The sequence below is a fragment of the Eubalaena glacialis genome, chromosome 9 (assembly GCF_028564815.1).
Source record: "Eubalaena glacialis isolate mEubGla1 chromosome 9, mEubGla1.1.hap2.+ XY, whole genome shotgun sequence".
Taxonomy (NCBI): Eukaryota; Metazoa; Chordata; class Mammalia; order Artiodactyla; family Balaenidae; genus Eubalaena; species Eubalaena glacialis.
In genome coordinates this window covers 21,370,527-21,385,564 of record NC_083724.1, presented here as the reverse complement: position 1 = coordinate 21,385,564, position 15,038 = coordinate 21,370,527, and the positions used below count along the sequence as shown (strand labels likewise).

Here is a 15,038-nt window from a genome sequence, read left to right as displayed (position 1 = left end):
GAGACAGGGCGCTTGCCGGAAACTTCTGCCCTGCCGAACACTCTCAGATCAAACTGTGCTTCTCTGAAGGACGGACATGCAACTTCACAACATGAAAGACAATTACAGAAGGAAGGAAACAAACATTTATGAACTCTTCTCTGTGCCAAGCACTTTACATACATTATCTCATTTAATCCTCACAGCGACCCTGAGAGGTAGGAATTATTATTGTCTCTCTCTTCAGAGAAGAGAAAACTGAGATTTACGAAGACTAAGGAACTTGCCCAAGGTTATATAATACCTCATATTTATTAATCACTTAATGTCCACTAAGTGTGTGGACATTAAGCATATTCCATGCGTTATCTAATTTAATCCTCACAACACCATATAAAGTAGGCATTATTGATGTCTCTCTTTTACAGGCACAGAGAGGTTAAGTAACTTGCCCAAGGTAACACAGCCAGCACGTGGTGAAAACAAGATGCATATCCAGGTAGCCTGGTGCCAAACCACATTATAGTACACTTGACCAGCTCACCCAGGTGACAAAGGGTTCCAAAGCCACACCCTTTCTGTGTCAGTACACTTGTGCCTCAGGCCTCAGGCTACCTCTCATAGCATTTATAATGTAGTTTTGTATAAATCATCCAGCTGAATATGTGGCAGTTACATTTTTTTTAAAAAATTATTTATTTATTTATTTAGGCTGCGCTGGGTCTTAGTTGCGGCACGCGGGATCTTTGTTGCTACGTCTGGGCTCTTCATTGCAGGATGAGGGATCTTTAGTTGCGGCACGCAGGCTCTTTTAGTTGTGGCATGTGGGCTCTTTTAGTTGCAGCATGTGGGCTTTAGTTGCGGCTTGCGGGATCTAGTTCTCTGACCAGGGATCGAACCCCTGCCCCCTGCATTCGGAGCGCAGTCTTAACTACTGGACTGCCAGGGAAGTCCGGGCAGTTACATTTTGAAACTAATAGGAAATGAAAAGGGAACATCTGTTTCATGAATTCTCATGATCCTTCCAGTTATGGCTGTAAATTTGTATTAGAGAAGCAAGATGATCTACAAGGAAGTTCTGGGGGTGCTGGCTGATTTCAGCTCACACAGTGATTTCAGCTCTTGGTGGGAGCTGAGGAGAACCAGGCCTCAGAGCAGTAGATTTTGGCTTAGCTCCAACTCGCTGTGAGACTGTAGATAGGTCCCTTCCCTGCTCTGGGCCTCATTTTCTTCACCTGTAAAATGCACTGATCTCAAAGATTTCTTTTGGCTTGCAGGTTCTGTGAGTTTTTAAGAAATTATAGACATTTTCAAACATATGCAAAGTTAGAAAATAGTATGTAATAACCCCTCACATACTCATAGCCCAGCTTCATCAATTATCAATATATGGCCAATTTTATTTCATTTATGCCCTCACCCACTTTCCCCTCCTCCAGTGGATTATTTTAAAGCAAATCCCATCTCATGACATCATCTCATCTCAGTTATATAAATCTCTAAAAGATGGCTTAAGAAAACAACCACAATGCCATTATCACATTTAAAAATTAACAGTAACTCCTTAATATCACCGACTATGGAACTGAACTACTTAAAAGTTTTGTTTGATGATATGGTAAAAGCCAAACTGAAGCTTCTAGTGTCAATCATAGTGTTTTCAGAACTTGTGGTCAGAGAACAATCTTAGAGAGAATTGTAATGTTATGCACCAAGTTAAAAAACCCCCAAAACACACACAGCATATGTTTGAAAAATGGAATCTTTTATGCTAACAGTAATTAAGTATATGGAGAGGCTGCTTGCTGTGTGTCGCACACTATCCTGGGTACTCTGTGCTCTTTCCTTTAAACTATTTTATAAACAACCTCAGTGCCAAGTGCAGTGCCATAAAGTTAGAAAGCTTGTGACCAGAGATGGGGACTGAGCCTAAGGAAAGAAAAAGTGATTGGAAAAATATTGTGCGATTTAAGCCATCAAATTAAAAATAAATTGAGATTAAATGGGATAAGTCTGTAACAGAAATAGTTTAAGCCCCTGAGAGAGAGAATTAAAGTGCATTCCCTTAAAATAATGCATTTTCATTTTGTAGCGGGTCTCCTACCCTGTGCTCAAAAGTAAACTGAGCCAAGTACAGCCATCCCTCTGGGTCCATGGGGTGTTTGTTCCGGGACCCCTGTGGATACCAAAATCCATGGATGCTCAAGTCCCTTATATAAAGTGGTATAGTATAGTCGGCCCTCCGTATCCATGGGTTCCGCATCCTTTCATACGGAGGGCTGGCTGTACTCTTGCCCTTGAATGTTCCATGAAGCCTTACCTCTGAGCCTTTGTACCAGCTATTCCCTCTGCCTGAAATGCTCTTCCTTTCCTTCTCTCTGGCTTAACTCTTTAGGCCTTCTTTGAGCATCTCAGTCCTAAACTACCTCTTGCCTCTCTAAGCTTTCAGCATTTGTTGCCTGCACTGTTCAACTCTCAATCTCACTCTGTCTAGTGACATCCCTTGTATTGCTGTCTTGAACTGGTATTTAAATTCCTGAATGTTTGTCTTGTTTCCTTAATGCTGCAGCTCCTTGCCCAGTGCCTGCCAATATGGGCATGATGGATTCATCCGTTTGTCAAGGCTTCACTGAGCTTAGGGTTCGGCATTCAGAAGTACCCAAGGCTTGGCCCCTGAGACTTTGTGCCTAGAGAAATTTCAGGCGGTCTCCCAAGTTTATTACCTGACCAGTATATTGCCGTGTACTCAGGCTGCATGTAAAAAAAGTCTTTCTTCTTCCAAAGGTTTTCGAAAACAGGCTTCAGAAGTAGCTAATTGAAGAACACTTAGAGGTTCCTGCTTAGGGACATTAATTGTGACCATTTGCTTGGCCTAAATTATCATGAAATCATTGGAGGCCCCGTAGCAGGAAGCAAAGCTAACGGGAGGCTGTTAACCATTTAGTATTCTCTAAGCACCAGGGGATGAAATTTCCACTTACTGAAGAGCAGGGAGAGGCAGCCTTTATTACAGCTAAAGCATCCTGCCTGGAGATTTAGAAAGTTACAGCCATACTCAGTGTGAAAGAAAAGTGTACAGCAAGGCAGTGTGGGCACCTAGATACCAGCTGGGTTGCTTTTGAATGTGTTGATACACAAAATTAAATCAGTGATGAGGACTTTGGCAAAGGCTTGACAAGGCTTTTCTGGGATGTCAGCTCAGGTCAGTGTCTGCCACTCATGTTGGTCACTGCAGCTGCCCCTCCATTAGTGCTGACTTGGCCACTTGCCAGGAGGGAGGAGTATTTGTTTTTGGTGCTGGGTGGGCAGGTGGATGTGGAAGGGTCGCTTTAATGGAGTGACTACACTGTTCTCTATGGGTAGATGGTTAATATGGCCTGGTATGATGGGAGGGGGCAAGGAAGGAGAAGAGAACAGGCGCAGCCCGGGCTGCAGGAAAGCGGGGGCAGGAAGAGAGAGCTGGGGGGGGCGGGTAGCAGAGTGAGAGTAGCTGGTGAGACACGGCCTGGTGCAGAGTGTGCATCTGTGGGGGCGGGGGACCAGCTTTGAGAATCCGTCCCCAGCATTCTGCATCCCTGGCCCTCAATCGGCTTGGCTGCCGGCAAGAAGCCAGTTTTGTTTTGCTTAGGACTGTCAGGTGGTAGGCTGCCACCGTTTCTGGAGAATCCAAAAAAAATGTATTTATAAAGATGTTGTACACTACCGGTCCTCGACTGGGGCGGGCACGGGTGGGTGCCCTGTAGGATCCCCTGGACAGCTTTCTCCAGACTCCCATGCCCAGACCCCACCTTGGACATACTGGGTCTGGATCTCAGGAGCAGGCTCTGGGGCATAGGACTTGGACAGGCTCTTCAGGGTGTTCTGTGGACTTGTTCAGGCCCCCTTAGACCAGGCTCCGAGGAGGCACATCTCCAGGGAGTTAGTTCACTACCCATCGAGGCAGCTCATTACATCCTTGGCTTTGATATGGTGCCTTCCCCAGAACATGCTGAATCCCTCGTCTGTGTGGGTCCCTCACATATTGAAGTCAACCATCAGGGTTCTGCTCCAGTCTTAATACCCATGTTGTTTCTTGATTAATAGCTATTAAACCAATCTCTGAAGAGGCCTGAGTTTTGGGGATATGCTAAGAGAGAAGAGGTGGAAAAAAAAAGAAAGCAACTCTAGTGTTAGGGTGGAGAAAGATGTGGTAGAATAGAAGTACTTTCAAATACATTTATACTACTTTTTTTTTTCTGATTCCCAAAGTAGCACTTGTTCCCAGTGAAAATTTAAAAACACTAAAAACCCAAAGGAGAAAAGAAAAACCTTTCTATTCCCACCTGCCAGATACACCCATTGTTAATATTTTGGTGGACATCTTTCTCATTAAACTATAGATTTATAAACTTGCTTTTATCTCATAATAGCAATATTATTTTTGGCATTTCATTAATATTAAGCTATGCTATCACTGTTGAAAGCTGCCAAGTATCAATCAGTCCCTCAGTGTTGCACATTGGAACTCAATGATGGACATTTTTCAGGAACTTTGAATTACCCTTAGTCAAGTAGGACCCAACTGAACTCAGCCTGTCTGCGTAGCGTGACATTTCCATGAGTCCTGACCCTGGCTCATGTCTACTGGCCCACTGGCAGCCAGGTCAGGTTGGTCTTGGCAACTTTTGTGTGTCAGGTTGGTTTGGACCTTGATCTGGAACTGTCCAAGCACTGCCCAGGTCTTGCCTGGACCTAAGACAAAGCTTCTTGGGCTTGAGGTCCCATAACTTTTCTCCTGGATTGAGCATCACCAGCAGATGTGGAAACTGAAGTTCCCTTTGGGGACTGGCTCTTCAGACCTACCAGCACCAGAACGGTTCAAACCTCCGAGGTAACTCTGAGCTTCTGTGGTGGGTTTCCCATGGGACTCTACTACTAATGAGTCCTGTGACCTTGGGAAGGGGATCAACTCAGCCTCAGTTTTTTTCCTCTGTGAAATGGAGAGAATAACTCCACTCCAGCCTCACTCACAAAGTTGGAAAGATCAAATGAGACAATGCAGGTAAAAGTGCTTCGTAAACCGCAGTGCATCACGCAAACCTGTGTTACACTTGACAATCGACCTCCCGATGTAGCGCAATGAAAAGGTGCTCACTCGAACTTCTCTTGTTCTCCCAGACAGAGTGGACTCATTGGCTGCATGAGCTTCGGGGTGAAGTCCCTCCTGACTCCGGACAAGGTGGGTCCTAGGGAAGCTTCTGGCAGTGTCAGGCCACCTAGCCAGGGCTGGTACAGGCAGGGGCCTTTGTCTGGAAGCCCTGCGGCGGGGCTTCAGTCTGTGAGATGGTGCCCCACTGAGACAGGTGCCCCCTGGCCTGATAACAACACTGTTACCTGCGTGACCAAGGGTCTGGGTTCCTGCCTTGGCTCATTCTTGTCAGAGACCAGTTGTTAGGCGGCTCCAAGTCTTCCCAGAAGGCTCTAGGTCTGGTGTCTTCCCTTAAGGACACTGGCAGGTCCCTCAGAGCTCAGGGCACTCCCTGCCCTGGAGGATGAGGGACGGGTGCTTCTCGTGGTCTGTTCCAGGGGTTGCCTTGACATTGTTTGCCAGGTGTCAGGTTTCTGGGCCTAGCAGGTGCTCAGGGATGGAGTGAGCATCCTCTGTGGAGCTTTCCTTCAGGCTGGGTGAGGACTCTGGGACCTAGAGGCCCCTCCCTGTGGGTGGCCAGACCCTTTCCCAACTCTACTTGGATGGCACTCCCCGCATTGGAGGCTTTTGAGCAGGGGAGGGATGTGCTCCTCTTGCATATCCCTGGAGATGTTCTGGTGGCCTGCTGCAAGGAGTTGCCAGGTGGCCCTGCCACCCAGCTCTGTGTCCTGGAAGTGAAGTCTGGGGTAGGTGGCTGAGGACCCTTTATCCTACATGTGGGTCCCAACTATCTTGTCTTGACTGCAGTCTTGGCATTATTCCCTCTTGGGAGAAGATGTCTGCCCCTGGGGACTGCTCAGGGGCCTCAGGATGCCTGCTTTCTGGCCTCTCCCTCCCTCCCTCCCTTCTGTTCTGTCAATATTTATTGGGCTCCTGTTGTGTACCAGGCACGGTGCTAGGCACATCAAGGAGCCTGTGTACAGCTTAGTGAGGGAGGCAAGCCTGTGAGTGGACTTGTTCTCCAGGGACAAGAGGCGTGGGAAATCGGCAGAGGGGAGGATCAGCTCTGCCTGGAGCATCAAGGAGGGCTTCCTGGAGGTGCAGGCATGGCAGCTCCCTTTGGGGAAGGGAGGCTGGAGTGTGTGTGTCTGCAGAGGTGCTGCTCCTGAGGAGGCTCTCCAGCTGCTGCTTTTTGACGGGGATTGGTGGCTGCCTGACCTGTGCCCTCTGCCTCCTCTGAGCATGTCACGCCTTCTCTTGTGACAGGAGACCAGCGGCTGGTACTACCTGCTGGGCGAGGACCTGGGCCGGACCAAGCACCTGAAGGTGGCCAGGCGGAGACTGCAGCCCCTGAGAGGTGCATGTCCACCACCTTCAGTTCTGCCCAGACATGCCGACCCCCAGGGCTCCCCCCACTCCACTGTGTAGTAGCCTCAGTCCCTGTGTTTTGTGGCACGTGTCACCCTAGGCTGCCATCAGACCCTGGGTCCAGGGACTTCTCACGAGTGCTTGCTAGAATGCAGCCTGCAGGCAGCCTCATGCCCATGACTCCTTTATTTATCTAGCTCATGGAGGGCTGGGCTTTTGGACCTTCCCGTGTGGCCCTTCCTCAGGGTCCGTGGTCTCAGGATCCCCTCTGGGCTGCCTGGCTGACCTTGGGGCGCCCACCTCTGCAGACAGGCCATGTGGGCCCTGCTGTGGGTCCTGAGGATTTTCCCCTTCTGCTCTGTCCTTCCCATGCACCCATCTGGCTCCTGAGCCCCTGCCTGGCCCGAGCCTGGGCATTCCCACATCCTGGAGGCCAGCAGTGACCTGGGCCGCCACATGGGCCTGGCACCCTGGCCTCATCCTCTGGGTGGTCTGTGGAACGGGCACTTAGATGCCAGCAGAAACTTTCTGACTCTGCTCTGTCACCTTCCAGACCCTTTGTTGAGACTGTTGGGAGGTGAGGACACCGAGAACAGGGAGAAACTCAAGGTAGGTGGGGACAACCTGGGCAGGACTGACGGGCCCTGAGCACTGCTCTGGGCTCTAACCTGCTTCTGGTCAGTCCCTTGGCCCAGGAGACCCCTAAACAGGGCAGCATTCACTTGGTGAGACTCAGATTCACTTGGTGCTTGGAAACTCAGCAAGTTGTGCATTTTTAAGAGGTTATTTCTGGTGCTTTTCTCGGGTTACTCAAGCTTGGGGCAGCAGTGGGGAGAGAGCCGGGCCCTGGCCCCTGGAAGTAGAGGAGTCTGGGTTGTACTGACTTTCGGTCTCTTGAAGCCGAGTCCTCCCTTTCCTGCAGGCCCCCTCAGGCCCCTTGCCTCCCCTGCCACTGTGGCCCAATTCGCCTTCAGGTTTAGCCCCCTTGATGTCAGGGAGCAGCTGTGAGTCTGAGCCCGAGACCGATGGGTCCTCATTTCATTAGGGCTTTGAAGCTAGAGAGGAACCTTCCTATAGGGATTTTGGGGAATTCATCCAAATTTGTCACTTTGCAGGCCATGGCAGGTGATCTCTGGTTTTCTCTAACCACTAAGAGAGGGAGAAACAAGCTCCCAGTGCTGAGTAGCCCCTCGGTTGTTATCTAACATGACCCTCACTCCCACCTCTGAGGTGGTTGTTACTACCCATTTCACAGATGAGTGGAACTTGTAAGGTTCAGAGATGTTAGGTCACTCTCTGTGGCCACACAGCCAGCAAGTGGCAGAGGGAGGATCTGAAATATGGCTTCAGGTATGGCTGTCTCCTGCAAGTGGCCTGGTTGGGAAGATACGACAGTGATATTTTCCATGATAATATATGACATTTAGGTGTATTATTATCTACAAGACATTTCCCCTTTCATTCACTCAAGTCATTCACTCATTCATTCATTAAATATTTATTGAACATCTACATGGGCTAGGCCTTGTGCTGGGTGCCGGGATATAGCTGTCAAAGATCCCTACCCTCACAGAGCGTACAGGCTAGGGCTGCACTGCCCAGTATGGCAGCTACTAGCCACCGGTTGCTACTGAGCATTCGAAATGTGGCTAGTATGAACGAGGACCTGAATTTTAAATTTTATTTAAAAATTTAAATTTAAATTGCACCTGTGTCTAATCGCTACCGTATTGGATAGTACAGTATTAGAGTAACTTGCTGGGTCTCTGTTCTCTGTGGCTTCATTACAAGTTTAAAAGCTTTCTTCCAGCTTCAGTGGGGGAGCTGCAAAGGCCTTTCTCCCTCTCTCTGTACATGCCGAGCACAGAGAGGACAGTGACCAGGGAGTCTCCCTGGGGATTTGTGGGAATTGCCCGGGCATCAACACTGCAGGTTTCTAGGTGGCCTGGGAGAGTCCTACTTCGTGCTGGGCTCTGCACACAGGCCCTGGCCTCTGGGGACATTGTTCTGAGGCGTGTTTGATTTTCCTCGGCTTGCACACGCAGAGATGTCCGTAGGACTCAGCAAGGTGTGGGTGATTGTCAGAGGCTTGGTTAGGGCAGGGGGAGAACCCCGAGAGGTGACCTGTTCAACTCCCTCTTCGTGTGCATGGAGGGATGGAGGATTAGAAACCTAGGTGACCTGACCACTGTCACAGTAACCAAAGCTGGGCTGGATCGAGGGACACTCTCTGGCATGAAGGATGTGAGTGGCTGGGTAGTTTTCCTCAGGGGCTCGAGGTTGGTGGAAGGGGCTCTAGGCTCACCAGGCACTGCTCTACAAGGCAGGGATCAAGACTGGGGCTCTGGTCCCAGCTCCATCCCACCCTGCTGTGTGATCTCAACTGCTCAAGGCCCCCACTTCTTCACCAGTAAAAAGAGGAGGCTGGATTATCTAGTGATTGGAAATCCCTTCCCAACCTGACTTTATGGTCTGTCATCAGATCCTTAAAGCAGCCCACGTACATGGATGAGGAAACTGACTTTTAAGAGCTTCTGAGTGGCAGGCAAACTCCAGATGTTTTGTATTCCCTGTCTTGACGTGGGATGTCTGTGAGTGCAAAGCATCCTTAGGTTCTCAGGCTGAGTTAGTTCCCTGCATTTGTACCGGGGATCCTGGGATTTGCAGGGGGAGGCGGCGTTGTTACAAAGTGGGCCGTGTTTTCTGCCTGGGTTCTCCTCCAGCCAGCGGTGTTTGTGAGAACACTGGACTCACAAAGTGGCCCATGGCGGAGAATGCAGCCAGAACAAAGGCGCCCTCTCCCCACCGGGGCCCGGGGAATACTAACTAGTTGACAGGAATTTTAATATAAAACTCTCCCTCTTCCTTGTCATTCGGAGGTTTCAGGAAGCCTTCGGGCTTATCGTGCAGAGGCACACAGCACAGACAGGGCTTGGGGAGGTGAGAGGTGATTTCCTGCCATTCTTTTGCGGGGCGGGCTTCCCAGGGCGGTCATGCCAGGCTGACGGGGCGCAGTGCGGGCTCCCACTGCTGGGGGGGAGAGCCGGGTTTTCATGGGTCGGCAGTTGAGGCAGGACCCGCAGCCATGAACCGCTTCAATGGGCTCTGCAAGGTGTGTTCGGAGCGCCGCTACCGCCAGGTGGGTGCTTGGCCCCTTGGGGGGCGCATGGGGTGTCGTTGGGGGTCAGGGGTGTGGGCTCACTGAGCAGGACTTGTCTCCCCACAAGGCCTTCCTTGCCTCCTCCTGCCCCTTGCAGGTTCATTGTGATCTGGGGGGAGGATAGAGGCAGGAACTGGCCCCGAGGTGGCCTTTACCTGCCGCCCCTCTCTAGGGGCAGACGAGGCCAGCTCTTCACCATCCTAACCACTGACTGGGTGGTGTCCATGGTGAGATTATCTAGTTGATTTTCTGTCATTTTTATTTGGGAGGAGTGTGGGTTATAGAAAGAGCATCCCAAGCCTGAGATTGTAAGTGGCTAGGTTGCTGAGCAGCTGGATTTGTGTTTTTGCTGACCTTCCCTACTTCTGATGGGACGGCAGTGCCTGTCCTGCGTTGTGTAGGTGTGATTGTGTTTTAGCGTGTGTTGGTGTGTGCTTGTGAGCAAGGTAGGATGTGTCTGTGTATATGTGCGCACACATGATTTTCCTCCCGGGTGGCTGTGATGCCTTGAGGTGGGTCCGGAGTCCTCTGGCTTCAGAGCCCAACTTCACGGAGAGGGCTTGGCCCTCAGCCTCCAGTCTCAGGATGTGGGGCAGAGTGGGAGTGATGATCCCTTAGCCCCCAAGACTCTTCTGGAACTGTGAGGGACATTTTTTTTTTCTTATAAAAAAGGCATGGTGTCAGACAGGGTGAAGGCAAGGGATGTCCAGATTTTGGGAATGTCCAAGCTGATGGGACTCTGGAATGGTTCTGAATTTAAAAGTATAGAAAAGTCCCTCTGTGTTTTAATGACCAGCCTGGAATCTGGGTCCTGAACTCCTTCAAACAGGCAGACTTAGGTCTCAGGGAGATGCTCAGAGGGGCCTCCTGCACTGTGCGTGGGACATGTGTGTTCTCTCTCCAGTCCCCAGCTCTCAGGGCCCTCCCGCCCTCCTGGAGCCTGCAGAACAGCCCCTGCGACACTGGCAACTGGATGGCGGGGTGGTGAGGCACAGAGGGCACTGGATGGGAGGTCGAGAAGTCCTCGGTCACTTGCGACCACAGGCCTGAGGACCGGGACACTCTGGCAGTCAGAGTAGGACCAGGCATGAGTGTGGTCCGGGCCTGGGACTCTGGGACTCAAGTTCAAAACGGATCCCCTGCTAGAAAGTAGTGCGAGGTTGAGAGCACCAGCTTTGTGCCAGACCCGGGCTCACATCCAGCTCTGCCCTTCTTGAGGTCTGACTCTTGTGCATGGCAGTTTACCTCCCTGAGCCTCAGTCTTCCTGTCAGTGGAATAGGGTGATAATGTGACGATGCTGTGAAAGTAAATGGAATGTATATGAAGTGCCTGGTGCAGGGGGTTCAATAACTGTGACATTTAGGGATTGGGATTGAAGTCTAAGCATGAAGGAGGGTCAGAAATCAAGCAGGAGGGCAGAAGTGAGATGCTGGCATGGGTGAGATCTGAGAGCAGTAGCAGTTCCTGTGCTGGACAGGAAAGAGCAAGAAGCACCCCAGGAAGGATGGCCTCTGCCAGGAGTCGCTGAGGTCCCAGAGTTAGGGCAGGGCTGCTCCCCTTGCCTCCTGACCCTGAGGCCTGAGGTCAGAGAGGAGGGCTGAGAGCTTACTTGCTTCAGGCCTCAGTTTCCTTCTCTGTAAAATGGGCATACTGAAACTAGCCCTGCATTCCCTCAGGGCTGCAGTGATGATCAGGTTCTTTGGACATTGTCCTCTCAACGTGGTCGTGGTCACGATGGACAGAGCATAATTCTGCTTCCTTCACGCAGTCCCACCCCCTCACACTGAGCAGGAGAGGGGCTTGCTTCCCAACACCGTCTCCTCTTCCCCTCTTCCCAGCCCCCAGCTGGCCTGGACTGTTGTCTGGACTGGCTCTGCTTAGGCTGGTGCCCAGGAAGGCAGAGGGGTCTCCTGTCCACAGTCCCACCTGGATGCGGGGAACAGGCTGTTTTCTGGAGCACCCACCTTCTCTCCAGATTCAGCTTTGGGGCCAGTCCCCAAACTGTTAGCCCTGGGTGCTGGGACTGGTTTTCCAGAGCCGCGCCCCAGGCAGGAGGGGCCGTGGCTCTTGGTGGGGTAGGACTGGGGAAGTGCTAGCAAGATGCTGGCATCCCAGCTTCTGCCTGGGTTGAGGGTGGGCTGTGAGGTCCCTAAAATCCCGGCTGGTCGCATAGAGTGGACCGGGCTCCTGTCATCGTCCCTTGGCCTCAGTTTGGGCTTTCCGCGCTCACTCCAGAGTTTGTTTTTCTTTCTTTCTTTCCATTTTTTTTCTCTTCCTGTCTTAGCTGTGTGTTTTCCCAGAATTCTTATGGGAACAGGGTATTTTCCTGCCCCCCCCCCCTTCCCCTTGTCTGTCAGATTTCCTGTTTTACAAACTCGCTTTGAATCCAGGCCCAGGGCTGGTGGGAAGCAGAGCCTCAGGGGCCTCCCCAGCAGCATCCAAGGGCCTGGGTCACCCCGGGCTCCCTGGCCCTCCCCTTTCCCATGCCTGGCCTTTGGGACAGCTGGCAGGTGAATGCCGGGCACCCAGCCTGGAAGGGGTAACCCCTAAAGGAAGGAGGTAGAAGTCTCCTAACGAGGCGGTGGCGCTTGACCTCTTTCAGGGTTGCTGAGCTGGCTTCTTCCTCAGCCTGCCTGGGGTGCCCTACCCCATGCTGCACCAGGGCCCACGCCACACCCAGGGAGCCAGACCCCTTTTCTGACTTTAGCTGCCTTAGGCTGTTGCTCTCATACACCTGCTCTGAGCAGCCTGGAATTGCTCTTTGAGTGGGCAGGGGCTGGGCTTTCTGCACCCCTCCCAAAGCCTAACTGGGGGTGCACAGAGAGGGCATGCAGCAAGGTAGAACTGAGTTGAGCTAGCAGACCGCGCCGCACCCTGCCAGCTTTCCGCTGCTGGTGGGAGGCTGCAGCGCTGTCCTCACTAGCGGAGCACTTGCTGGTTCCTGCCGTGCACCAGGCCTGTCATCTAAAGTCAAAGCACAAAGGACTCTTCCCAGCACCATCCTCACGTTTTGCTGTAATGCTTATCATGACCTGCTTTGCTTTGGAGAGATCAATGTACCCTCATGCTCTTCTGGGAGCCAGAGACCAAGGCCTCATGACCTGGTACCTCAGCAGAGCCTGGCATGCAGTAGGAGCTCAATAATTGCATGTTGCTTTGAAAAGAGCATCCAGATGGCAGGGCCCTTTCAGGGGACTTCTGAAAGTAGGGGTTGTGCACCTGCCACGCACACAGGCTGCAGCAGGCACAGTGAAGTCATTGGCTAGTTCAGGTTCAGCCAGGAAACCTATCTGTGCCCTCACTTGCCCCCTCACCCGGGAGCCCTCACTGATACCTTGAGGCCCTGGTGGTGGACGGCCCTGAGACCCCTAGCACGTGTCCCCTGCCCCTTGGCCTGAGGTGGTGACTGTGTGCATCCCTGTCTTCCCTCCCCTGTGCTCTGGGAGGGCAGTCAACAGGCCAGCTTTGTCTCTGGGCCCTCAGCATGGGGCCAGCCTTGGGCCGATGCTCCATGAACCCCTGGGGAAAGGAAGAAGGGACCGAGCAGGCAGTGGGTCACAGGTGAGGTGGAGACGTGCAGTGCAGTGGGCCCTTAGGTAAAGGGCTAGGCCACATGTCTGCCAGGGCTGATGAAGGCGAGATTCACCCTTCCAAGGCTCTGTCTGGGCCCTTCCACATGGGCCTGGCTTACCTCCTGAGCTCCCAGCCTTCCTGCTTGGCCCACAACCCAGTGCTCAAGATGCCTGGGCCAAGATAGGGACAGCGAGGGGCCGGCCAGCCTCCTTCTTGGCTCCAGCAACCTTGGAGAGGAAGGTGGCTCTGGGGTGGGGACTGTGGTCTTCGCGACCTTGGAGCAGAGGCAGCAGCCTCATGGCTTCTGGGAGTAACTGGGCAGGGCTGTGTCCTAGATTACCATCCCGAGGGGGAAGGACGGCTTCGGCTTCACCATCTGCTGCGACTCTCCGGTCCGAGTGCAGGCCGTGGATTCCGGTGAGTGAGTGTCTCGGGTGATGCCAGCCCGAGGCTTTGCAAACAAGATGTTGGAACTGAAAGGGGAGCCCTAAATGGAGCAAAGTGTCCTGGTTTTTCAAAACGAAAAGAATAATATTTTTAAATGACCACAGATGAAAGTGAGGTCTATGAAAATACACCTACTCTTTTTTTTTTTGTTTTTAATCAAAATGAAAATAGATTTTTATATTTTGTTTCCCAATCATTTCAAACAGGAACTAAACCTATATTTTCAGTAATGGCTGCATGGGAAAATGAGAGTCATTTATGAACTCAATTTGGAACCAGTATTTTATCCTATTCCAGCCTGATTAGCACTTAAAAATAGTCATTCCCTCCCTATTTTTCACAAAGAAAAGACTTCTAGTCACAGAGTGAGCATCCAAAGTGGAGAAGCTGGGACATGGTGATCTGGATGCCCCCATTGCCTGTGAGCCTGGCAGCAAGGAAGGGTTCTCAAGGGGTGGGAGGCCCTGGGGAGGGAGGGGGGCCTGGCGGGGAGGTGGACAGCAGAGAGGTCAGCCAGTACTGGGTATGCGGGCAGGGAGGAAGTGAGGGCAAAGGGGAGCTTCCCTTCAAGGTCTCCGAGAGCCCCCGAGGTTGGCCCCTCATTCACAGATCTTAAGAAACAGAGGGGAGCGGTCCTTGTCCAAGGTCACTGTGGAAGCAAAGGACCCTGGGGCTTTCGAGGGGGTTGTGGGCTTTAGGAGCCCTTGAGTGGCTTTTCTTTGTCCCTGCAGGGGGCCCGGCAGAGCGGGCAGGGCTGCAGCAGCTGGACACGGTGCTGCAGCTGAACGAGAGGCCCGTGGAGCACTGGAAATGCGTGGAGCTGGCACACGAGATCCGGTGACAGGGGCGGCGGGCAGCCTGGGGCCTCGGGCTGAGGCGCACCTCCCCTCCCCAGACCTGGGCACACGCCTCGCCCGTCCCCCCTTCCCAGCTGTGAGCAATTCACTTTGCTCCTTGGGGAATCAGTTTCTTGGCCTGAAATTGGAAGGTTCAGGTTCTGAGCGATTTTGGATCCCAGAGCAGATAGCGGGGAAGAAGCTCTCAAACAGACCCTGTGGTTCGTGGTGCAACTCCAGAGGGTCGCTCTCTACTTTAGCTCATTAGTTCTGCTACCTCAGAGCTAAGCCCTTGGTTTCCTAAGGATGCGTAGATGTTGCGAACATTTTCAATTGCACAATTAAACAGTTATTCTTTAAATTTTGGGGTCCCCTAAATTTCGACCCTCTGGGTTAAAGCCCTCGTGGCCCATTTTAGGTCTGCTTCTAGAATGACCGGATGAGGGGTTGTACACAGGCTGTGGCTTTCTTACTCCTCCTTGATAATACCTTGTATCCAGGAGGCACATCACTAGTTGAGTTTGGTCTTCTTTCTTGTTTACTTGG

General features: G+C 51.9%; 1 protein-coding gene across 8 annotated transcripts in view; it reads left to right on the top strand.

Annotated features, from left to right (window-relative positions):
* RGS3 (regulator of G protein signaling 3) overlaps nucleotides 1-15,038 on the top strand; it is a 128,195-nt gene that overhangs the window by 22,827 nt on the left and 90,330 nt on the right. For 3 of the 8 annotated variants that reach the window (XM_061200064.1, XM_061200061.1, XM_061200069.1), the window contains exons 1-3: nucleotides 9,477-9,614; nucleotides 13,545-13,626; nucleotides 14,388-14,493. In XM_061200064.1, the coding sequence (XP_061056047.1) occupies nucleotides 9,561-9,614; nucleotides 13,545-13,626; nucleotides 14,388-14,493 (242 nt within the window). In that variant the 5' untranslated portion in view covers nucleotides 9,477-9,560. Of the gene's footprint in view, nucleotides 1-5,136; nucleotides 5,198-6,373; nucleotides 6,465-7,028; nucleotides 7,085-9,476; nucleotides 9,615-9,841; nucleotides 9,863-13,544; nucleotides 13,627-14,387; nucleotides 14,494-14,540; nucleotides 14,590-15,038 lie in introns of those variants that run through there. The other 5 variants (XM_061200067.1, XM_061200062.1, XM_061200063.1 and 2 more) reach the window with 5 other exon arrangements.